We start from the raw sequence: 26,380 nt of genomic DNA, 5'->3' as shown, positions 1-26,380 counted from the left end.
AATCATCAAATGTGTAAAAATTACAAAATCTTCTTCAAAACAAAATAGGATTCCATGCTTGTATCACAAAATAGGAAATTTGATAAAGTAATGAATGCACATTTTTCTTATTTTAATTAGTTGACTTATTTATCACTTTAATAAAGATAAAGCAAAACGATATTCATTCATTCAAATCGATAGAGTATATCAGATGCAAACATCGCTAAAAACGTAAAGGGTGAATCTGCAAACAAACTCACATCACCCAAGTTAATAGCATATAACGGCAAAATGCCTACAAATAATATGATAAAACTTAAGTCACGAAATACCCATGCTTCCGAATCTGCAACTTTGACGCCCAAATCATTGGTTGAATTTGTAGTTGACTGATGTTGATCTTTCAATAGGAACTAAACAAACACCGCGACAAGACGCGAAATTAAACGCCGCACAAGACGACGAACAACACAATACCGCACTTAGACGACGAAACCACAAAAACCACAAAAGGAAAAACTCGATAGATGTTAAAACCACTTATTTAGGTTGAAAACAAAGGGGAAAAAAGATGTAGAAGGGTAATTCCAGGTCAAAAAATGACCTGAAACCACCCATCCTCGATGAACGAAGGAGAAAGAAAGTTTAGAGAGAAGTTGGAGTTTCGCTCACTAGAAAACTAGGGCATTTTTACTTTTTCTTTGGTGGCCGAGGTTTGAACCCCGGACCTTGCATACATTATGCATTGTCTTAATCAATTGAGTTAAGCTCACGAAAACGATAATGTACTTTTCTTTTCAAACACTTTATTTATTTTTTTCTCATATTCAATTTTATGCATTTTACTTCTTGCATTTTACATTTCTGTGCACGTTTTTTTTATTCTGTTCAAATCTTAAACTTCAAGTTTATTACATTGCAAATGTTTTACATCAAAACAATATAATTTTCTGCATTTAAAACCTCCTGCAAAAATTCAAAGATAATTTTGACGTTGTCAATTTAGAGTGTATATGCGAACACTGAATCAACACATTAGATTTATATTTTTGAACTGTACCCACATAAAGTTTACTTTTCAACTTGTCGATATCACACATTTAACATTCTAATTGTTGATGATTGTCGATAGATATTTTTACTTCAATAATATAAAAACTAACAAAAACAAATTGACACGTCCAATGATAATTGTTTGAGTAAATTATATGTTCATAATCAAACATATTTTCATCCTGAGGAATGTTAGTTTTGCACAATTAAGGAACACTCTCATGTTCATTATACTACACTTTATATCTATGACAATAATCAATACTCAATGTTTTTTTTAAGAAGCTAAATTAACCCCATCAAATTGACATAAGAGAGAATCGAACCTGAGACCTTGAGGAGGAGAACACTCCCAAATTCCAAGCCAATATCATCAATACTCAATGTTTAATAAGAATAATTTGTAAAATTGTTACAATATTTTAACCATTTACAATTTTCTTTCAATACATGTACAATCAATTTGAGTGGCACTCAATATGATATTATGTGAAACCTAGCACGGATACAGACACAACACAGACACTGACATGTCAACACGGCTAAAAATTTAAAAAATCACATAATTTAGTGTAGTTATACAAATATCGATGTCGTGTATACGTCTAATCCAAAAAATATCCGTGCTTGTTTTTCATAATTCTTAACACCTTGGTCACTTGTCCAAGCACCATGCAAAGTGATGATGTAAGTCTATCTATTGTGGTAAGTGGGATACGCGTTATTTCCAGAATAACTGATTGTATGTGACGAACACTAATTTGGAGTCATTAATAAACCGTCACTAAAAGGAAAAAAACGGTTCATTTTGTACAGCAGTTATGTGGACTTTGAGTGTGATAAAAGTGTTAATTGGAGTCGTTGGTTGATTGAGAAATATTTAATTGGTGGGGCCTGTATTGATGTCACGGTTACGTATTACTATAAGGGTAGAAGATAGAAGAAAGGAAGCAACTAGGAAGAAAAGAGAGCAATTTTTAATTCTATTTTTATATATAGGAGAGCATTTTTTAGTCTTAATCCAATATAAAAATAAATGGACCCCTATGTGAGAGTAGGAGTGGAAATAAGTCTTGCCAAATCTCTTTTAAATGGAGATTTTAGTGTATCATAAAAAGTTAGAAGGGATTTTGTAGTTTTTTTTTTTTTTTTTAATAAGAAGAAGAATGGATTTTCTAGAGTTGTTTATTTATGGATGGTGATTTTTGTTGAAAAAATGAAAAAGTATAAGGCCTTGTGTTGTTGTTGTTGTTATTATTATTATTATTATTATTATTATTTTTACAACCAATACATTTGTAAATACTAGAGTTTTTTTAAATTAATTTAAAGATTTCACTAATACTTTGGTACTTTTCTTTTTCACATTTATTAAATTTTGATAAAAATTACATTTATAAATCAAAATAAATTAAAAATAAAAAATATTATAACATTAGCTAAGAACAACTATACCAAATTAGTTGATTTTTCAACGGTATCATAGAAATTATATTTTTTAAAAGTCTATTTGATGAAAAATATAAGGTTTTATGTCATCAAAAAACATTTGGTCTTGTTTGTGTAGTTTTTTCATTGGTTTGTAATTTTTTTTTTTTTTTGCCCTTGTCATTCCTATTATGTTTGGATCTTGTTTATTGATGTAATCCAAACTTAAGTTAAGAATTCTTTTATTGTGTGTTTGTGGGAGTCTATCAGAAGTATCGTGTTTTTTTTTTTTAAGAAATTAAACTAACCCATTAAAATTGGTATTAAGGAGAATTAAATATGAGATCTTGAGAAAGAGCGCACCACTATGTCATCCCAAGTGGTCTAATAGCAAAGTTAATTATAATTTAGTTAATTAATAGACAAAATTATATTAGTGATCTTTTAAGGTTGACTCTTATTTTAGATTGGTCATTTAAGTTTTTTTTTTTAATTGATCATATATGTGTCATTCATGGAGTGGTACATGCATAAAAGGCCCGACCCAATTATTTGATGGATCATCCAATAAAAATATGAGATTTACTTTTCCCTAACTGCCGCCTTCTCGCGCGCCCTGTAAAATTTACAAAAATACCCCTGGTTTGGATTATATAATCCGTAGCAGATTGTTAGTGATACCCGGAAAACGAAATCAGGATCAGATGTTATGTGGTTTTTTGTGTCTTTCTTTGATGTCAAGGGTCTCTGTTGACCGTTATATGAACCCCACACAAGCTGCAATGCAATTGCAAGGTTCATATGAACGGTCAACAATGACCGTGACACCACTGACACCCTTAAGAAACTAAAAACATTTGAAGAAAATGGAAGAAAAGAGGTGAAGTGAAGAATGAAGGTGTTGAAGATGGAAGCCTATTTATAACCTAAAACAAGTCCTAAGTCATTACTACAGTCAATGAAAACGTGTTAGTGGTTGTAATCGTCCAAACCTACATTAATGACTCTCTTTCAAAAGAATCCAATGTTGAAGCTTTCCCGATTATACATTCCGGAACTTCCTTAACCCTACAAGAAGTGCCAACTTTTTCCTCGTTCACCATTATCGTATTAATCTGGAAAATATATTCCGGAAAACAAAGGTACATTCCGGATTTTATTTTCCGGACTGCATCAGTGTCATGGCCGGTGGTTTGCACCACATGTTTTTGTCGGTGGTCAAGTCAAAAAACGTGTTTTACCACGTCTTTTTACTACATTTATGACCTCCTAACCGTTTTTGACCCACCCTCCCTTTAAATAGCCTTCCAAACCCCACCATCCTCTCCCACTCTCTTCTTCCTTCAACAACCATGGTTTTCCATCGTTGGCTTTTCATAGATAAGGGCCTCATTGAAAACTTTCAGGGTTTGTATGAACGGTCAATGAGGATGGAACCGCGCTGCAACGAAGTGCGGTTCATCTGGGGGTCATGTGGGTCAGTGTGGTTCTTAACTTGGCATGTCTGGGCGTAAGTTTGAGCACCCCCTACTTCCCTCAGGGGCATTTTTCTCTTCTTACCGCCCTCCTCTTCCCTCCTCCTCTGGTTGCCCTCCAATAGGGAACCTACTGCTATGTCCTATCACATACAAGTAGTTAGGCTCTTAGGAGATTAGAATTAGGCTCTTATGAGATTAGAAATAGATTTAGGATCTTATGTAATAAGCTTAAAAAGCTTGAAAATTATTGTAATGTATTGTTCGTATATTAATAAAATGAGTTGTTTTTATATTTGTGTCTTTTTATTTATGTTTTTTATTTTATTTGCATTTTATTTTACGAATTGTAAAACTTAAAATTGTAAAAGTTCTGGAAAAACACTATTCCGGATTTTAAAATCCAGATACATCTGCAAAATTCTAACAATGCAGTCCGGAAAAAGAAATCCAGACCAGGGGTAAAAATGAAAAAAAAATAGGGTGCGCGAGGAAAGGCATGGGTGGAAAAAGTAAAACTCTAAAAATATAACATGAAATCACACTAAAAGAATCAAATCCAAGTCCACTGAAGTTACCACCCCATCTTATTGCATAATGCATGAAATGAACACAACAACATTGTATCTCAGAACGACGCGCACCATTGGATAAGAATCTTTTGGGCCACCATAGAAACCACCTCGTTCCTACCTCATGAATGATCAAAGTGGTGATGCGCTCCCCCTCCTTGAGTATTAACAAAATTTTGAATAACTACTAGATTGCTCATACTTATAAGGACCTCATACCATCGGATGCATCACTATAAATAGGGGTCTCGCCGCCCAAGTATGATCACACAATAATTATCTCACTCACTCATGTTGTTGCATGCTAGAACTTGGGCATTAGAGTGTCTTTTGTTGGCACACTTCCTGCCACTTAATTGGAGAAGGTGCATATGATCAGACGCAGTGAGTTCGATCATCAACAAAAGGAGTACACCCTCTACTCAGGAGGCAAACTTGTGCATTGGAGTGTCATTTCTCCCATTCTCTTTTCTCTCCTCTAAAATATATTTTGGTCCCTATTTTTCTTATGAATTAAGAGTCAAAAAACTTTTTTAAAATAATCAAAACTTTAAAAATATAGAGTCAAAAACCTTTTTAAAATATTCATATTCTCATCTTTTTATCACATGGAATTTAACTTGATATCTCGAGTTTACAACACTCAAGCACCTTGCATATCACTCACTTGTGATAGACCTCGATGTTTTTTTCTTTGGGTCAGTAGACAAGTCACAATAACCACTTAAAACTAATACAAAATTGCGAAATCTTGGATTCAAATGCAGATGAAGGTGTTCGATTTAATAATATTGACATTTGTCAGTTGAGACAGGCCTTACATACATACCTTAGATTTTATTATTATCACTATTCTTAAATATATGCCTCATTCTCCCTCAAAAGAAAAAAGATATGACTCATTTGAAAAATAATTATTCCTAAATATATATGTCTTGCATGCATAACCTTGCCATTTTTTTTTAATTTCACATATTTATGTAAAAAAAAAAAAAAAACAAGAGGATTCAATTTCATATACAAAATGTACATATTAACTTTAAATTTAATTTATTTTTGGAAGGATTTAAATTTAATTTATTAGGACTTACAATATTTTTTCTGCATAGAGACGAAATAATAATAAATATTGAAAACTTACAAATATAAGTGAAGTAGTTGAGATTCGGATATTGTTCACGGCTCCAATAAGGCACAAATGCACTCATGGTAGATTAAGGGCGGTTGCCCCCACTACCATTCCCGTTATATTCGTTAAATATTTGGTATATTAATTATTATCCCCTCTTAAAATAATAGAATATTGCCCCAACCAAAGGGAAGTTTATACCATAAAAAGAATTTGTCTCATAAATTTTAAAAAATCAAATATGTAAATGCATTTGAGATAAAATTTTGAATGATTTTTTTATTCACATAATATTTTTGATAGAGTTGAAAATGGAAAAAAAAACTACCGTACTTTTTAAATATAAAGACATGTAAAAAATAATTTTAATTTGTATATGTTAAAAAGTATTTGATTTTTCTAATATATAATAGTATAGTGTTGATAAACTCAAGTATTTTGTTCAATGATAATGATGTTATTATAGACTATTTCTTGTTTCCACCCTGCTCTCTACTTGCGAGCCCTATGAATTTCAGATTTTATAATCACAACAATGTAAGCACCCTTCCAAACCCTCTAAAATGCGTTAAAATACCCCCATAAACCCTCAATTTTTTTAGGAATTTATAATTTGAATAAGGTACATGAGGAGTATGGTGGAAAATGAAATAGCTGTTATTATTTTATCATCACTTTTGCATTGCTAAAGATTTTGTATAAATATATAGGCTTAATTACACTTTTGGTCCTCGCATTTAAACCAACGTAACTCACGAAAATGGTCCTGCCTTTTTCAAATCGAACAAAGTAATCCCTATAGTATCATGTTTTTTGCACTGGTCCTTACCCCCATTTTAGTTCTCAAAAACGATGATGTGTCACATTTTTTGGTCTCTTCTCTCTTCTAATAAAAACGTTTTTGGGAGCTAAAATGAGGTAAAGACCAAAAGTGGAAAAACATTGGCGTTATTGGTCCTTACCTCATCAAAAAATGCGACACATCAGCATTTTTGGGAGTTAAAATGAAGTTATGGACCAAAAGTGAAAAAAACATGATAGTATGGGGACTGTTTTGTTCGATTCGAAAAAGGCATGACCAATTTCGTGAGTCGGTCTAAATGCGAGGACAAAAAATACAATTAAACCAAATATTTTATTATATAAAATCTTGCCCTGCAAGTCGAAATTTTTGGATCCATCACTAAGTCCGATATAACGATTTCGATATTTTGATCGACTGTGCTACAATTTGTTGACATTTTGGACATTGATTTATTAATAATGGTACTATGAAATTAATTATTTTTGCTTAGAATGAAAGTTGTAAGAAATATATTTAAGCAAGAGAACGTGGTATGTAATGGCACGTGGGGTGCGAGAAGAATGCTGCAATTGCGGCGCAGTAGGAATCAGGTCCCGATTGCGCCGAAGCGTAATGTTTGCTTCGTTTTAACTTTTATCTTTCGTTCATTTTACGTTCTTCTATTAACATTAGCGCAGACATTGCTGTTTTGCTAGTTAAGTTTGTTTATCAACTTGGTTCAGTCAAGAGAGAATCTCGATGTTACTCTTCACCCATTTTATCGACTTGGTTGAGTGTCCGTGAACATAACTCAGTTAACAATGATAATGTATTTTTATGTATGGAGATTGAGATTCGAACTTCAAACACTTCACCTATTTACGTTGTGAATTTTAGCCAATAAACTATTTGACAAAAAAATATATTTTTATTTCATTATTCGTACCTTGAGTTGTAAAAAAATAACTAAAAATACCATAATATCACTATTCTTATCAACATTTTTTTTAAAGAAATTCTTCTTTTTCTTATAAACATTTATGTGTGCTCCACTTAAGCATTTCATTTAAATAATTAACTATATTCCCTTCACATAAGTTGTTAATGTTCATCTTCCTTTTCCTATAAATTTAATATCAACAATAATAACTAAAGAAATTCAACTACTGCCAGACAATAATTTACTTCTTTGCTTTGACTTTATTTTTGTATATACAGACAGCCAAGCATGGCTATCAACAAATTTCTCACTATGTGTGTTTTTCTTTTTCAAATAAACTAATTTTGAGTAAGAGTGTATTATTAATATAGTCTCCATAATTGTAGTTGACAATGTTAATTTATTCCACAAAGTATTAATATGTCAAAGTAGTCTCTTTATTTTATTTTGTTTTATTGATAGTCTTTTCTATCAACCAATTTAATTTGTGAAATTGTTTACTGGTATTAATGTGATGAAAATTTTAAAATTAATGACTTGTCAAACCAACCTCAATGCCTTATGAACTTAAAATTTCAATAATTTGAGGTATAAAGTTGACAATATTATAGAATTTGAAAAACTAAGGCTTCCCTTATTTGCGAAATTATTTTATGTTTTCATCATCTAAAATATGTGTTCAATTGGACATGTTAATAAGAAAACGTGAAACTCTTAAAAAGAATAACTACGATTGAGAAATGATGAAATGCTAGATTGAAATTCTCTAAAATATGATGCATTTTTAGAAATAATGAAATCAATCTTGTTGGCATTTATATTGTTTCTAATAAATGTACACAATTGTAAATTTCAAAAGTCTCGTATCTCCTTATAACAAAGTAAAATTAACACAAAATAAACAAAATAAACAAGGCTTAAAATTCCAATTCATTGATTAAATTAAAAAAAATACCACTATGCATTTGTAAGATATGAATATTGATTTTAATGACATTTTATTACTACATTATCTATATTGATTTTGATGCCACTCTACATATGGTTAGGTCCTTAATTTCTTGTGTGACCAAAATTTCATAAGCAACCACGATCTCACTTAAAAACAAAGTTTATATATTTATTTTTAAATTTTGCGAATTAACTTGAACACCAGAGTGTTTACACATATATCAACACCATCCGTATATATGCAACGAAAGTTCCTTCCTTGACCTCCAATGTCATATGATCTCTCATAATCTCAACATCGTTAGTATTCATCTATGAAGGTTCATGTTCCCAAACTTTAATTAGCAATTATTAAAATTGTGATATTTAATAATCTAAAAACAAAGCGATTCTAATTAGAAAAAGAAATACTAATGTGATTAATTTTGAAACTAATTAAAATACGCATGATTAACGACATGGCACATGCATGAATATGAACGTGCACTCAATAAATATACATAATTCCAAAGTTTTATTTTTACTATTTTAAAAATAACCAACATGGCACATGTATATATTGAATGAATGAGAGCTGCATTTTTATCCCAAATAAATAAAGAGTTGCATTCACTCAATTATTTTCTATGACAAAGACATTGCGGGAATATCAATTTAACCATTTTACAGAATATTTTTCAAGTATCACACCAATGTGCAATGTAATGGCTTTCGATATCAATATTTTAGTTTATTTTTTTTAAGAGACTATCAATATTTTAGTTGAACCAAATGAAGGTAATAATGTATATATGATTCTCAATACATGTATCATGTATGCACTACCCCACAAAATATACATAGGTTGTGTTCCTCAATTGCTTACATCTCTACGACATAGAGCACATTTTCTTCATTGAAAGTAAAAAAATAACAAGTTCTTTATCTTCACGTCACAAACATGTATATTTTATGTAATCAATTGTATTTTCTTGTTTCTAAGGAATCCCAAACTTTGCTTGTCAAATGCATTTCAAAATCACAATTCATATATATGACGATAAAATGCTATAATTTTTTTTGGTATACGCCAAAAGAACTTTATTGAAGAGAGTAATGAGACAGAAAAACACCCTCCAGCGGTATAAATTCAACATTTTTTATGATTTTTTTTTTACGAGAAAGCTTATAGCATTTTGTTTATAATAATTTGTTAAATACATGTTATAATACTAATAAACAGTTAAACACCAGTTAAGAATGTGATTATTCTAGTTAAATTATGAGTTGCCTTATTAGTTTCTTTGATGAAATCAACATGAAGACTTTTTATAAGAGCATTGCCATTGCTCGTGAGAAATTTTGTCCCAAAAAGATCACGACACGACTATAGCTAAATAGCTTTGTTCCTGTCGAAAAACAAGGGAAGTGTTCTGGACTGGTCAAAGACCTGAGTTTAATTGTTTAGGCCCAATCAAACAAATCAAGTTCAAATGCTGCATCAAATTGGTTCATGATTTTACAAGATGCTTTGATTTTGGTCCCTAAGAATGTAAACATTTCTATTTGATCACCGACTCTCTAAAACGTTTCTCAAGTTCATCATTCTATTAATGTTTGTTATCATACGCCATTAAGATTGATGACATATGTGTAATGTTGACGACAAAAGCAATCCTATTTTTGTAGCAGTCTCAATTTGTTCCATAAAAACATGAACATTTCAATTTAATCCCCCAATCTGTAAAATGTTTCTCAAATTCATTATTCACAATTCTTATGTGTCTTTCCTTCATTTTTCTAATACTTTATCTTCATATTTGTAATTAGGGATGAAAATGGTTTTGCTTTTGAAGAAAACTGAACCGAGCCGAACCAAAGCGTTCCAATAGTTCAAAAAACCAAACTGAACTGTTTGAGGTTTGCGAGGAATCAAATCGAAGTTATGGTTTAATTAACCGTTTTGTTGTCTGCGAATCACACTGAACTGAACCTAAATCAAAATTTTGAATCAAAATGTATTTTCTTATCCTTTTGCGAACCAAATTGTTTTCTTGTCTTATTTCATAAATTGGTATTGTGCTACATGTATTAATAATTTTTATCCTCTCAAAATGTATTAAGACTTTTTATTAATTATATTCAAACTATGGCCAAATGCATTAAACCTTTTTAAAAATTAAATCACATCAATTATTAATTTTTTGTGGTTTTACTAATCTAGCGTTTTAGGAATTTCAACAACAAATTTCAATAATAATGTATGATGAAAGAGAAAATAAAACTTTATTATTAAAATATGAAGTTTGTACTTTACAAATGATTAAGTTTGGTGAAAAAAAGTTTTGTTCGATTCAAAACAATTTAGTTATAATTCAATAACCGTTATTAAATCATTACTTCAATTCAGAGAACACTAAACTGAATTGATTCATTTCAATTTGATTCGACGGTTCAATTTGATATTTGATTTTTTTATACACCTATAATAGTGAGCATTGTGAAGAAAATAATTATTGTTCATTGTTCAATTTGAAGCGATCAAAGAGGGATAAGGATTATCTTCTTTTTAGAATTTAAAGAATAATTGTAAAGTCAAAATTTGTCAAAAAAAAAAAAAATTTAAAGTCAAAATAGAACTTTCAACGCGGTTTCATTCCACTTTTCCCTGAGATATGCACGGTCAACGGGTCCTTTTTTGTTCTGTAGCCGCAAATTTATTACACGAGATTATCATTATTGGTGAGGTCTCTATCCCTTGAGAAATTGGGGATTCTTTTAGCTACAGTTATTTGATATTTCTTTGACAATTTGTTTATATATTATAATTTAGTGATGTATTTTTCTTTAAACCGGTGTGATTTACCTGTTAACCATGTTAGCTCCCTTAAATATAGAGATGATAAATGTTAGCTCCTTTAACCGATGTGACACTATTTTCGTTGGTTGGAAAAGATCTCAAAAAAAGTGGGTTAAACTTAACTGTGATGGAGCATACAGAGATTCGTCAGGTCTTGTTGGTTGTGGTGGACTCTTTAGAAACTAAGATGGCAGATGGATTAAAGGCTATTCGCAAAAAATTGGAACTTGTGACGCTCTTTGTGTTGAAATGTGGGGTGTGTACTTGGGAATGCAGCTTGCTTGGAGACAAGGTTTCCAGAATATTCAAATGGAAAGTGACTCAAAAACTTTGGTTGACATGATCACAATGAAGGTTAAAATTAATGGGAACCCACCCACTTTGATACGCCGCATACAAGACCTTTTAAAGTTGAACTGGCAGGTGCATTTCAATCATACCTGACGGGAGGGAAATAGAAGTGCTGATTGGATGGCTAATTTTAGCTTCTCTTTGGACTCTTTTAACATTCATGAGTGGGATCTTAAGTCTCATTTTTTATGACTTTTCTGGGACTTGCATGCCTAGAAATATTCGTGTAACTCATTAGCGTTTCTTCGTTTTTGGGCGTAAGCCCTCTTTTACTACCAAAAAAATAAATAAATTTAGAGATGATAATGGTTAATATCTCAAGGATGTGGAGCCACAATTTGAAAAATATATACAAATACCTAAATTATGAATATTTTTTAGATACCTTGATTTAGAATCAACCCAATATTGTAAAAATATGAGATATTTTTATCTACATACCAAACCTTTTTTGTTTATAAAAAACTATATGAAAGGTCTCTTCTACAAGGTTTTTGATCTTTGATTTTTTTTTTCTTTTTTGATGTTTTGGGAAAGTTTCAGAGCAATCTGATTAAATATTTCGAAAATCAAATTTTTAACTAGGATACGGTGGAAACAATTAACAACGACATAAAACACAAGGATGGGGTTAAGATGACTAGTATGGTCCTAAAATTGATCATTCATGTTACAAATAGACTCAATATTTGTGCTGATACGGTTCAGATTATATAATTCAAACTGTTTTTTCCCTTGAATTCTTAGCACAAGAGGGGTGTTTAGGGGGCTGTTCGGATTTTATAATCCGAAAAAAGCAAGGAACACATCCTATTTTTTGGGGTATTCGGATTATAAAATCCGAATTGGTGAAAAACTCATTTTTCCATCTCAAAACAAGGAAAAAACTCATTTCGGATTATAGAATCCGAAATTTTCATGGACATTTTCGGAAAAAAATAGGACGCACGAACAATGGATATGATGGAAAAAGTAAAAATCGTTTATTTTTATTTTTATATAATGCATGGCTCTAGTTTTTCCATGGCTGAATACCATAAGCCCATACCTATTTATCTTTGACCAAACAGAGGACCATCCCGAACTCAGGATGGGCTTTATGTGGTTCCATCTGGTATTTAATTCTTATAGGCCCTCCTTGGCCGTGTACATGCATGATTGGATGGATTGTTTAAAGGGTCGTAATAACTAATGTCGTGGATGCACACGTTAAGAAAATAAAAAGGATAACATTTATATTGAAAATAACATATTTTATGTTTTTAAGAGTTTGACTATACAAGTTCAAAGATATCTTTACTATATTTGTTTCTTTAACTAATAACTCGAAAACACTTGTTAGCATTTTCTTTGTTTAATAAACATACCTTTATCCATTTATTGACTATTTAAGTGGTTTAAATGGGTGTATTTAAGTGGTTATTTAATTCTGATGTAAGTTATTTGATCAACCCTTCTGAAAAACTACATGGGACAACCAAGATATACAAGACAATTTGAATACACAACGCTTTTTAATATATTTTTTCTTGCTTTGATTCTCCCTTGCCAATATCTAAATTGCCTCGTATATCTTAGTTGTACCATATAGTCATTCCAAAATATTTGTTGAAATAACATAATTGTTTAATTCTTATAGGCCCTTCTTGATTGAAACCTCATCTCTTGCGGCCAAAAAATAGGTCTACTGAATTAGGATTTCAAAGGATTTTTATTAGACTTTTATGAAGAAAGCCTAAACAGTCATCTCATTAATTGATTCCTAACTATAAACTGTCCCTAACTACAAAAGAGACGAGCAAGCCTAAACAGTCCCTAACTATAAATAGGTCTACTTAATCCAAAACAAAGACCAAATCAATTAATGAGAGACTTTTAGTGGCCCTCTAAATTTCCTTCTTTTCATAATACCTATATATCATGCATCTTCTCTCCTCCTACATTGTGAACCCTTGGACAGACCTAATTTGTATACATGGTCGTCGAACATATCAATGCTATTAAAACTACAGAAAGTTATAAAATGGTCTCAAGAACCAGGATTTAGAAAAGAAAGCATGACTGCAGGTGCAAAATTTACTCCTCTAAATATCTAAATAAGCACCGAAAACACACAAAGTCAATAGTCAAATTTCAGTTTGACTGACCACAATAGGTAATTGCTCCAAATTCATATTCATACAAACATTAAACTTTATTGCATGCATACTATAAAGTTCTGGGTACCACTGCATTTCCTGCAATAAATGGCACAGTAAAGAGGATCAAATGCCACTATATAGCTCTGACACAGCAACAATTTAGAATAAGAGAGACAAAATCTCTGTAATCCACACGATCTAAGGAAGCGAAAAATTGAAATGAAACTCCTTTGAAATCGAGCACAAACCAGAATTCTAATATGTTGAAATCTAGCACATATATGCTAGATATATTCAAGGTTCAAACAGATTCTGAGACAAAGCCATTATAAGTCTAGCAGATACGTGCTCGATTTCAATATATTCAAGGTTGAAACAGATTCTAAGACCAAGCCATAATAAGAGAAGTCAAATTTAAGGTACTTGATAGTTGATAAGAGTGCTAAACAATTAGAATTCAATATACGAGTAAACAATGATTTGTTTGATAAAAGTCAGCAATTTCATTAGATGAAAAGAAAGGCTACAAAATTGGGGGGGCAAAACCAAACCCAATGAAAGAAAGCATACAAAGGAACATGCGAAGCAAACACAAAAACCATCTAATGATTGCAAGAAAACCTAGAGTTAGGCAAGCCTAAACAGTCCCTAACTACAAAAGAGCTAACAAAATTAGGCAAGCTACTCCACCACTGAGCAGCTGTTAAGTTCAGGCCATGCCTAGCAAAAGCGTCCGCTGCATAGTTACCTTCTCTATGAATGTGAGTACAAATGACAGAGAGATTTAGCTACCAGCATGCAATTCCTCCACCTAGCTTGAATCCTCCAAGGAACTGCCACCTTCTCACTGTTGAAAGCACTAACTACAACCTGAGAATCACTCTCGATCCAACGCTTGGACCAATGCATTTCATTAGCTTTCTTTATAGCAAACATAACAGCAAAAAACTCTGCAAACAAAGCGTTAAAATAGCCAATATTCTCAGGAAGAGCACCTATGAGCTCAGCATTATGATCCCTGAAGATTACTCCAATGGCAGCAATGTTAGGTGAACCAATTGATGAGCCATCAGTGTCCACTTTTATCCATCTCCATCTAGAGGCTTCCATCTAACTTCGGTGATTCTATCAGACAATCTAGGCCTGCCAGTAACTTTGAAATGCTACAAAACAAAAAAATCTGACAGAAGCAGACATGACCCCTTTTGAAAGCTGGTCAATCATTCAACAATTGGAGTAATCCATAATATTACTAACAAAAGACACACTTGAGAATATTTTTGTGATTTCGATACATTCAACAATTGGAGTGAATACGCCTCACACGTTTAAAGACTGAAACAACTATTTACTCTACTCTAGTAATTCCTTAAGCTTCTTCCGTATCATGAAGATAGGTAATATTAAGACACTCATTTCATCAAAATAACAGACAATAACAAATAATATAACTGACTGGTGGTGGCTTGATGTCGAATACATATTGAAAACTATATACTCAAAAATAAAATATCGACAAAATATATTACAAACACATCAGGCTTAGTAGCTTATTGGTCAATCAACACTTGAATATATCCTATTCCTACAAAATAGTTCCATCGTTCTTCTAAGTTACGTAGCACTAACACTTTAGATTAAAGGTATGGCTAGTGTCTAACACGTGCCAGTGTCTACGATGCATTGACCAGATACAAACATCAGACACAACACAGACACGACATTGACGACACAAATAAAAATTTGGAAAAATGGAAGTGATTGAATGTAACTAACTACATGTGTCCGTCTCATGTTAAAGTGTGACACCGCCACAGTGCTCGTGATTTATAACACCAATACGACAACAACATATGTGGTTGCGTTGCATGTCTATGTGTTTGGTGTTTGTGCTACACAAAACTGCATTACTTATCGTTGGTTGCATATCAACAAGCTTTGGCTACAACTGCTTTTCCTGTTAAAAAGCTACTGTCAAGGAGATCCTATGCAACTAAATAACTGAGACAGTAATAATTTAGGATTAGAACTTGGTCAAAAAACGATTTAGAATTAGAAAGACAAAATCTCTGCAGTCCGCAGGAACTAAAATAGCAAAAAATTGAAATGAAACTCCTTTGAAATTGAGCAATTGAGCACCAAACAGGTTTCTATTATGTTGAAGTTCAGCACATATGGCCAGTATTTAATATGTTGAAAGTTGAAACCGACTCTAAGAAAAAGGCCAAACAAAGAGAAGTCAAAGTTTATGTACTTGATAGCAGTGCTAAACAGTTTGTACTTGCAGTGAGTACAATAGCAGAATCTAAGGTTTAGACTGTTTCCCGTTTCTCTGCTAGCTTAGGCATTAAGTTACTTGGGCCGAGATAAACATCGAGGCTTCTAGTTGCTTCTAGAAGATTTCGTAGGCGGTGCCCATGTAGAGGGCACCTAAGGCCATTTTGGCCCTTATGAAGGGTGCTAGTCCCATATCTGGATATCTCCGGTCCACAATTAGTATTCAGTATTCTTTAGGCATCTTCCATTTCATCAAAGTGAACAAAAATATAAAGTAACTACAAATAGTGAAGTCCTTAGGTTATACAAAAACCAAAAATACAAGCTATAAGCTATAAGCAATAGCTTATAATAACTTCTAACACACTCTCAACATACATACATATAACTGGCTGGTGGTGGGTTCATATCTAATACATATTGAAAATTATATATTCAAATCAAATAGCCCCAAAATAGATTACAAATACATCAAGTTTAGTTGCAAATTGAGCTATCAAGTACATGAACATGAATATATCCTACAAAATAGTTTCATATTTATATCTAGTCTTTGACACGTATTTAGTCTATGACATGTCAAACTGTGGTCTCATGTTTAATCTAAAGTGTCGGTGCAACATAGATCGATACTACAAATCAACACTGATACAAGTGGTTACATTCTTCGGTCACTTCTATTTTTCAAACTATTACCGACTTCTACATGTCAATGATTTAAAATACATATAATCAATTCAGAAAAGGATCAAAGCCTCCTTTAAGCATCTTTTCCAAAGGCCAAAACAAAGGGTTTGGCAAATTCTCCAATTCAAACCAATCCCAACCATAACACTTATCAGGTTCAACATTCTGAATCACATGCTCCTCTTGTGCATCCAACACCACTCTCATGAAGACAGTAACATAATGAGATTTCTTTGGCTGTTCCAAAAACACATTATTTGTAACAGTTAAAAACTCTATTTTATTTTCACCCAAATCTAACCCTGTTTCTTCTTTCACTTCTCTCGCTGCACATTCCTCAAAACTTTCACCTAAAAAAATTAGCAAAAATAAATATATTTTTATATATTAGAAAATGTTTAGAAAAAAGGGTGGGTAGGTGACTGAGAGATACCGAATTCAAGGTGGCCGCCGGGAAGAGCGAAGGTTGCGTCTCCGACGGAAGCACGACGGCGGCCGAGAAGGAACGATCTACCTTTCAAGAGAAATACGACAACAGCAACTCTAGGTTCCGGTGGCGGCGACACCATTTGCTTTTCTTTGTTCTCCATTTTTTGTTTATGTGTATCATTTTTTTTTCTTATTTATATATATTTGATGAAGTGCTTCCGTACAGTACAACACTGTCTTTTGGGATTTTCTTGGAAGCTGAATGTGCGTTGGCTCCAAGCAACGGTATTTTATTTTAAATTTAACTAGTGTCGTCATGACACATGGCACCGATGTTTTTGTTTTTGAAAGATCATTTTTTTGGAAGAGCATTTCCCATTTTTTTTAAGGGTTAATAGTGCTTTATCCCCTGTAATATAGGTCATTTCCGGGTTTACCCCCTGTAAAATATTTTTTTTGAATTTTATCCTTGAAATTTAAAGATTTTTTTGGTTTTGGACCTTCATGGAAAATTTCATCCCCTGTGATTTGAGCAAATATAGGTTTACCCCCCTTATAATTTGAGAAAAGTTCGGTTTAAACCCCTGTTAATTTGAGCAAATTTCGGTTTACCCCCTGCCATATCTTCGATTTTGTACTATCAAAATTCATGAAGGTCCAAAACCAAAAATCTTCAAATTACAAGGACGAAATCCAAAAAAAATATTTTACAGGGGGTAAAACCGAAAATGACCTATATTACAGGGGGTAAAACACTATTAACCCTTTTTTTTAAAGATGCGTGTCATTGAACAAACATTTGTGTCACAAATTTCGGAACAAATTTAAGTGTTATATACTCCTTCCGTCTTAAAATATAAGCAAAAATATATCATTTTCTTTGTCTCAAAATATAAGCAAAAAATACAAACTTTTATGCTATTTTTATGTTTTTTCAAACAAATCATCTTTTTCAATGTAAAATTAAATGCAAGTCATTTGCATTTAATTTGTTCTACTTTTTATTTTCTCCATAATTTTTAACCAATGAGAATTATTTTTACATCTTTCCATGAAACTTATTCCAAGGAGAACACAAAAAATTATACCTCAAATCACTAAGTGTTAGTTTTCTTAATAAGTGTGAATTATTCTTTTTTGCTTATAAATTAGGACGGAGGGAGTATTAAGTTCAGGTTTTTTTTTTTTTTTTTCAATAACAGTAAACGATATCCATTCATTCAAATTGATAAAGTACATCGATAAAATTTAAATCCAAAATCGCTAAAAATAAAAAGGATAAATCTGCGAAGAAACTCACAACATTCATGTTAATAGCATAAAACGACAAAGTATCTATGCCTACAAATATGACTATATTCAAGTTTCCGGAATATCCATGTCTCCGGATCTACAACGTTGACGACGCAAAAGTCATTGATCAGATCTGCACTTGCTCAAAACTAATCTTTCAACCTGAATCAAATAAACACTGCACTAAGACGAGAAATTAAAAACACAGCGCACAAAGACGAGAAATCAAAACAATCAGAGTCACGACGAAATCACAAAAACAAAGGAAAGAAAACTGAAAAATATGTAGAAATCACTTATTTAATTAGGATATAAGGAAAAACCAACTCGAATGGATGATTCTGGATCAAAATTGACCCTAAATCACCCTCTTTGATAGACAAGAAGAAGAAAGGGCCAACCGTTATGATGTGAGATATTAAGTTCAGAGTGGCTTTTAAATATTACTTAACCCTCTCCAAAAATAAATTGTTATTTCATAAAAAAATAGATTTTTACTAAATATTTTGATGTTAATTCACTCATAACTCAATTGAGGTTAGAAAATGGTAAGTCTCCTACAACATGACTAATAGCCAATGTTTGAATTTTGGATGAGAGTTTGTTTCCATAAAGGATAGAAAAATCTGAAAAAGAGCGGCAAGCTAGTAGAATAGAACAAATCACTTCAATAGCTAGCTAGTTTTTCTTATTTATTGATCGAAAACTCAATACATTTCATCAATTCATCAAAGAGTGATATTTATTGAGTACTCTAACTCTCCCACAAGAAACAAATAACCACCTTCTTCAATCACCTTAACACCACTCTCATTTGCTCTACTAAGATGCTCACAAACACTAACTTCAAATCCAACTTCACCTTTTCCACCCCCTTCTACCGTCACACTCTCAAACCCTACCAACTGTTTTACTGGATTTCCATTTCTACCTTTCTTTGGTTTCACAAACAGCAACACAGGATGTTTCCCAGCCATGCTTCCAGTATTTGTAATTCCCAATGTTACAGAAATTGACATGGTTTTACATGCTTTCTTCCCTAACTCCGAAACAAGTTTGTAATGGATTGTTTGAGATTTTTCGAGTATTGAATAAGTGGTTGATTGGTTGATGTGAAGGTTGTTATTTTTGACGGAAATGAAGTTGTAGGAATAATTTGAGTAGCTTAGACCATAGCCGAATTCGTAGACCTTTGGACCTGTGTAGAAACGGTAGGTTCTACCGGGATAGCCTGATGATGGATCAGCTCTCATTCTCATGTCTGTCATTGGTATTTTGATGAAATCTTTTGGGTACCATGTCATTGGTAGTCTCCCCCCTGCATTGCAGTGATTAATTAACAAAGCATCCCATTAGTTGATTAATAGTAGTTTTAGGAAAATATACTTGGATAAGTATAATTATAAATTTGGCATCAAGAAAAATATTACAGCATTATAATCAAAGTTTCAAATTATGGACCCTTTTTAGTCGCACTGTGATCAATGATATTCCAGAAAACTGTTGTTAAAGATATTTGACATGGCTGGAATCATGGTATAGAAAATAACATTTAGACGATTGCAGACTATTTTTATGGATCTACGTTGTGTGCAATCATAACTCCGTGATAGCTTGCAGTAAGCAACGTCTAGAGTATCCAATCAAGATTTCAAATTTAAACGGTCCACGTCTTAAGATGTTACTGGCTGCGTGTAGTCACACTGCGCACATTCCAAATCCAATTTTTTTTACCACATGCGGGTTTATTTTTTCATGGATAAAGCGTAGAAGAAAACTAACCAGGGTTATAGTCACCAAACACAACCTGAGCCAGAGCCATTCCACCAAGTTCACCAGGATAACCAGCCCACAAAATCCCTCCAATTTTGTCATCAACCTTAGCAAAAGAAATATCAACAGGGCCACCACAGAAAAGTACCAAAATAACCGGTCTTTTAGACGCTTTAGCAACACTATTAATAAGTTCCTGTTGTTTCCCTGGCAACTCTAAGTCATCTCTATCATGTCCTTCACTCTCTTGACTTTGATCCAATCCCATAACCAACACAACATAATCAACTACTTTAGCAACTTCAACAGCTCTGTCAATTTCAGCTGAAACACACTTTGTTCCATCGCTACATCCAGGATGATACAACAAGTTATCAGAATAGTTCTCAAAGCCTTGTAATATTGTTACCAAATTACAAGGACGGCCAAAATAATTTCCTAGAACAACTTGTGATGAAGAATTGGCATTCGGGCCTATAACTACAATGGAATCTGTCGATTTTGGAAGTGGGAGAATTGAGGCAGCGTTTTTTAAAAGTACAATGCCGCTTCTTGCAGCTTCTAGAGCTATGTTTAGGTTTTGTTTTGAACATACTCTATTTGGACCAATTTTACCATATTTCAGTTTGGTTGGATGTCCATCAAATAATCCTAGCCTTATTCTAATGGAGAATAGATTGTGTAGGGCACGGTCGATTTGAGATATTGGTACTTTTTTTTGTAACACTGCTGATTTGGAATGACTTGTGAAGTAATCACCACATTCTACATCCATTCCTGAAAATTGTGATTGCAGCAGAAGTAAATTGTCTCGGTTCATCAAAATTAAAATAGTACTAAATCTACTACATTCTGTTGCAAAATAAAAATAACTAAAGTGATTATAAAGCTTAGAGATAAAGAAGTTTGACATAGACTAAAACTATAACAAATAAAGTGATTGCAAATTTAAAGGTAGTAAACGGCTAAACTGAGTAACGGGGAGACAAGTAACGTGCTCATAAATCTTAGACTGTTCTTCAAAAAAAGAAAACTTAGAGAGTGTGTGTGAATGAATCTTGTTCCGGACTCAAGTTAGTTTGTGTGCTTTAGTTTTTACGCGAGCTCTCATATTTTTCTCCGTAGTTAGAAAATGCCTCAATGAGTTTAGGAGAATTAGTGTTATGAACATAAATTTGAGTCTCAAGTAATGTTAGACTTTTATGCACGCTAAGGCGCTAAATGGCTTGTCAACACTCGTGTGTGGCTTAGATCCTCATTCTAGCATCAATGTTCCGTCCTCATCGTGTTTCTAAGGTATTGCCAACTTTGGTTCTTAATTTATGTTGACCCTAAAAACTTTGTCTTTGGTTAAAAGGCATGTCCATGAGTTAAGGAGAGTGCTCAATTTCTAAGCAATGTCATGGTGTATCAGAACAAATTCTCAAAATACAAAAGAAGAAGGCATTCACAGCTTTAACTAAGTCAGAATTAAAACAACTAAAATAAGTAAAACTTGTATGAAATATTACTCTAATTTTTGGACTGATATTTAATTTGCTAATTGCCAAAAAAGACTATGATGGCCTACAATGACATGAAGATAAGTGGGGACTCTAATAAAAATGTGGGCTAATTTGTTAGTAATATGAAAGAAAAATGCAAGGGAGCTGAAACTTCTCTCATGCCACTATTACTTTGAATGTATACAATTGAAAAATTGTATATTTTGTATTGTTGCAAAATACACTCCTACACAAAATAGATGATCAATCCAAAAACATTTATAGTTTTTTTTTTATTAAAATAAGGAGTATGGAGAAAAAAGTTAATCCTAAAATGTAAACTGACCAAAATTATAAATTAAAAAAGCATCTTTCCTTTGGGAGTATTGACAGCCCTTTGCATTATCATTTTGAAGAAGCATTGTAGAAAATCAAAATAACATTGTCATTTTGATTTCTTTATATAATCATGATTAAATATTAATTAAGTACTATGTGATTATTATATAAACAAAGGACTGATGTTAATTTGAGAGAAAATAGGTTTTAAAAAATTTGAAACATATATATTTATAAAGGTGCAAATGCAATGCAAGTTTACCAGCTTGAAGTACATCTGCTACAGCATCCTCTGGTGCTTTTGCATAACCTTGCCTATCATGTATGATATCTACTGCTGAACAATCCGACGTAATATACCTTTTTTCACAGTCAAAAATGAAACATTTTGGTAAATGGTTGAATTGAAAATTAGTTTACTAAATAGGTGGTTAAATACTTATTTAACAAAAAAACTAATATATATATACCCATTGAAATTCCATTTTTTCCTTGCTGTATTGGTTAACAAATTGTAATCTGCACAGTTTGGAATTCCATTGACACGGTTGTAAGCACACATTATTCCACTAGACCGTCCTTGTACTATGCAACTATGAAATGGGGGTTGATACGTATCTGCCAAATCTTGCAAAGTGACCTAATTTAAATAGAATTAGATTATTCTTAAATAGCATATATCTAAAAGTTTGATAATATAAGAAACACACCAATAGTTAATAAGATTAAAATTAGGGGTTGATACGTATCTGCCAAATCTTGCAAAGTGACCTAATTTGAATAGAATTAGATTATTCTTAAATGACATAAATCCAAAAGTTTGATAATATAAGAAACACACCAATAGTTAATAAGATTAAAATTAGGGGTTGATACGTATCTGCCAAATCTTGCAAAGTGACCTAATTTGAATAGAATTAGATTATTCTTAAATGACATAAATCCAAAAGTTTGATAATATAAGAAACACACCAATAGTTAATAAGATTAAAATTAGGGGTTGATACGTATCTGCCAAATCTTGCAAAGTGACCTAATTTGAATAGAATTAGATTATAATTCTTAATTGGCAAAAATCCAAAAGTTTAACAATATAAGAAACACATCAATAATGAATAAGATTGTATTACAACTCTAAAATAAAAAGTCTTTTGACAACTATATTGCATTTTCTTAATTACGTAAAAATTTAAAATACACTTATTTTAAAACGGATGGAGTAGTTTAGAAAGAAAACTTACATTGGCATCAAAGTCAAAACGATCCACACCTTTCCAATTATCCAAATCATAGGCAGTAAAGTGTTTACAACAAGCAGAAGCTTTAAGACGATCTTCATTAAGTTTCCCACCTTCAAAGGAATCACCTTGAAGACCTCTCACAAAGGAAACAGCATACTTTGCACTTACCAAAGGATCTTCACCAGCTGTCTCTTGCCCTCTTCCCCATCTTGGGTCCCTAAATATGTTTATGTTTGGTGCCCAAAATGTCATCCCCTCTGCTTGTCCAGCATTGTACACTGCCCTTGCTTCGGTTCCAATCACCTTCACACACACAACGTTAACACTTGAAACAAAACTATAATTGCAAATACATGAATATATAGTTGGATAAATTTAATCTAATAAAAGTATCATTCATTATACACTTTTATTTTATTTTTTAAAATGATCAAATTGATCGTCGTAGAACGAAGAGAATATTAATTATTGAAATTACTTTGATATTAACAAAAACACATTTATTTGTCATATTATTTTTCATAGTCAAGTATAATTTTTTCAAATTAAATTAGTAATTATATATCTTAATTTTGATGATTTTCTTCTTCCTACGTATAGAAATAATTAAGGGAGTAAAAAAAAGGAAAAGAACAATAAATTTCAATATACTCAATATATAAGCTTTTACATCAGATAGTTGATAGAAATTTAATTCTAAATTTATTTGTTAAAAATATCCAACATGGGTTAAATTAGTTGAATTTCATCAGAGTATTTCAACCAAACATTTGATAAAATTTCAAACATAAATTTAAAAAGAGAGTGACCAACCTTACTGATCCGGTACCAAAGTTTGGAATCAAAAGAAGCAGCAGTGAGAATAACTTGAGGGAAAATAGTTGCAGCTTTAATAGTTACATTCCCATTCAATCTTATCCCTTTACCATAATCTGCAACACCGTGCAACGCTTCACTCCACCATTGGTAACTATGTATACCGAGTCGAGGAATGGCAGGAGCTGTATTAACGAGTTGAGCAAGTTTCTCATCTAATGTAAGCCGTGACACAATGTCTTTAGCTCTCTGAATGGTGGTAAGGTTGAGATTGCAGAAAGTATAGGATTTTGTAAGTGGGTTGGTGATATCACAAGAGTAAGGGGGAACAAGAGTTGGTGAATCGGCATGAACGAGTTGGTTGTAGCGAGTTAGGAAGAGAAAAATGAAAGAGATGAAAGTAATGGTGATAGGTAAGTAACCCATGTTGAGAGGGAAGGGCAAAAAGTGAAGGTAGTAGAACACTGATGTTTGCCTTGATCCTTGCCTTCACCATGCACCCTCAGGTTTCTGAATGAATACAAGTGTTTGCAAGAGTCTATATTTTATAGGCAAGTTTAGAAGAGTGGTGATACATGCACACTCATAGGTGGCATACACATTTAAACCTCCACACAAACATGTGACATGTGGCCTAGACCCCACAAACACTTTGTCTCTCTTCCTTTTCATCCATCTCTCTCCTCTCAAATATGTAGGGGTGTATGGGTGATATGAAATTATGAGTGGTCTACCAATCATTTTCCAGTTTAGAAGTGGGTTAACAAGTTTTTTCTACATTTTTTTCATTTTCTAATAGTTCTACTAATACCCCACCTTAAACTTAAAATGTTGCAAATTCTACAAAGCAACCCCAAACTTAGTTTCAAACTGCATCAACTACTCTAAAGAAATTAAACATATTTTGTATCAAGGGCTCAAAAGTTGTAACATTTATTTGTCACTAAAGACGGTTTAGAAGAGCAATTTATGCCTTATCTAACGAAGAACTCAACAAAGCCAATATACCTACAACACTCGTTCCAAGGGTGGTTGAGCGACACTTTTTTCTTTAGGGCCGTTTTTGGTTTTCCCATTGTTTTTTTCCTTTTCCTATTTTATTTCTTTCCCTTAGAGGGTTTTGATCCCCCCCTTACAGTTTTCTCCCTTTTTAATAAATGTTATGAGTTAGGCTGCAAAATATAGGGGTTTTTTGTATGGTGCGAACCTAGTTGGAATTTTTGAGTCTCCCCGTGATGTCTGTCATTTCTCCTGACTTATATATTAAAAAAGAAATATTGCATGGAGGTTCAAAGGGGTCTAGCATGAAGGTGAGAAAAACACAAGAAGGGAGGAGGGTTGGATTGTGTTGGTTTTTTATGATTTTTTTTAAATGTTTAAACAACAGAGCAAGCAAGATGATGAGAGAGAGAGTGAGAAGAGAGACAACACAAACAAATTATCCTGGTTCACCCCGGCCACAATCTGATGTTAGTTCAATCTCCTTGCATTTTCAAAGAATTTTCACTATAATCGCACAAGATTACAATTATTTAGACACACAAGTCTAAGATTTCATTGCCTTACACAAGAGGACTTCTACAATCAGAGTTTACAAAATTTGAATGTGTTTAAACTTTTGTACTCAAAGAGTGATAAACTAACTTTAATTTCAAGTAACTTCTAACACTAAGAAATTCTAAGATATAAAGTTTGTAAGAATTTTCTAAGTGTTTGTGCACTTTTAAATTTGACAGAGTTTTGACACTTGTAAAATATGTGAAGTCTCATAAGTTCTTCAAACTTCTCATGTCCTTATATAGGAGAGAAATAAGAGAGCCGTTGTTTGAAGAGTGTCAGCGCATCAAGTTCGTCATTGAGAAGCTTTGATCAAATTTGAAAACTTTGCCACTAATTGATAATGTCATTGAATAATACTAGATGAGTCCTTTGCTTCTTTTAGAATGATCTGGACCATTCCTTTTGCCTTTGAAGTTCTTTGTTTATTTCTGCACAAAGTCATAAGAAGACAAACAATACAATCATAATTTTGAAAGCGACATTTCTTTAGAAGAAGACAAAACTGGTCATAGTCTTCCAGTTTGCTAATGTGTCATTTATAACTTGTTTCCTTCATGGTATGATTCCATTGGAACTTGTTTTCATCATATTCTTTCAGGCTTGATGTATCTTTATGCTTGATGATATGAATAATTCTTGAGTGGACACAAGGATTAGGACCCTCTATTTGGTCACACACACAAAAAAGTGGACATGATATAATCATTTGAAAATTAATGATATTTAATTATTATTTCTTATACCTTTTTCCTTTTTATGTGTATGTGACCAAATAGAGGGTCCAAATCCTTGTGTCAATCCAAGAGTTTCTCTGATGATATTGAGCCTAAAATGTT

At 32.4% G+C, this 26,380-nt stretch overlaps 2 protein-coding genes across 2 annotated transcripts; both read right to left on the bottom strand.

The window, feature by feature from the left end:
* Positions 1 to 16,223: 16,223 nt before the first annotated feature.
* Positions 16,224 to 17,239, bottom strand: LOC11428860 (nudix hydrolase 1). The gene is made up of 2 exons (XM_003614972.4): positions 17,043 to 17,239; positions 16,224 to 16,959 (listed from the first exon to the last, which is right to left on the bottom strand). The coding sequence occupies exons 1-2, from the start codon at positions 17,197 to 17,199 to the stop codon at positions 16,655 to 16,657; spliced, it is 462 nt and encodes a 153-aa protein (XP_003615020.1). The 5' UTR covers positions 17,200 to 17,239; the 3' UTR covers positions 16,224 to 16,654.
* Positions 17,240 to 18,983: 1,744 nt separating this feature from the next.
* LOC11427355 (probable beta-D-xylosidase 7) lies at positions 18,984 to 24,502 on the bottom strand. The gene is made up of 6 exons (XM_024783815.2): positions 23,982 to 24,502; positions 23,169 to 23,471; positions 22,398 to 22,567; positions 22,190 to 22,287; positions 20,114 to 20,881; positions 18,984 to 19,649 (listed from the first exon to the last, which is right to left on the bottom strand). Exons 1-6 carry the CDS (start codon positions 24,408 to 24,410, stop codon positions 19,060 to 19,062), a joined length of 2,358 nt encoding a protein of 785 aa, XP_024639583.2. The 5' UTR covers positions 24,411 to 24,502; the 3' UTR covers positions 18,984 to 19,059.
* Between the last annotated feature and the right edge of the window lie 1,878 nt (positions 24,503 to 26,380).

The sequence above is a fragment of the Medicago truncatula genome, chromosome 5 (genome assembly GCF_003473485.1).
Source record: "Medicago truncatula cultivar Jemalong A17 chromosome 5, MtrunA17r5.0-ANR, whole genome shotgun sequence".
NCBI lineage: Eukaryota > Viridiplantae > Streptophyta > Magnoliopsida > Fabales > Fabaceae > Medicago > Medicago truncatula.
The sequence above is the reverse complement of the archived record's forward strand: the minus strand, read 5'-3'. Positions and strand labels throughout refer to the sequence as shown.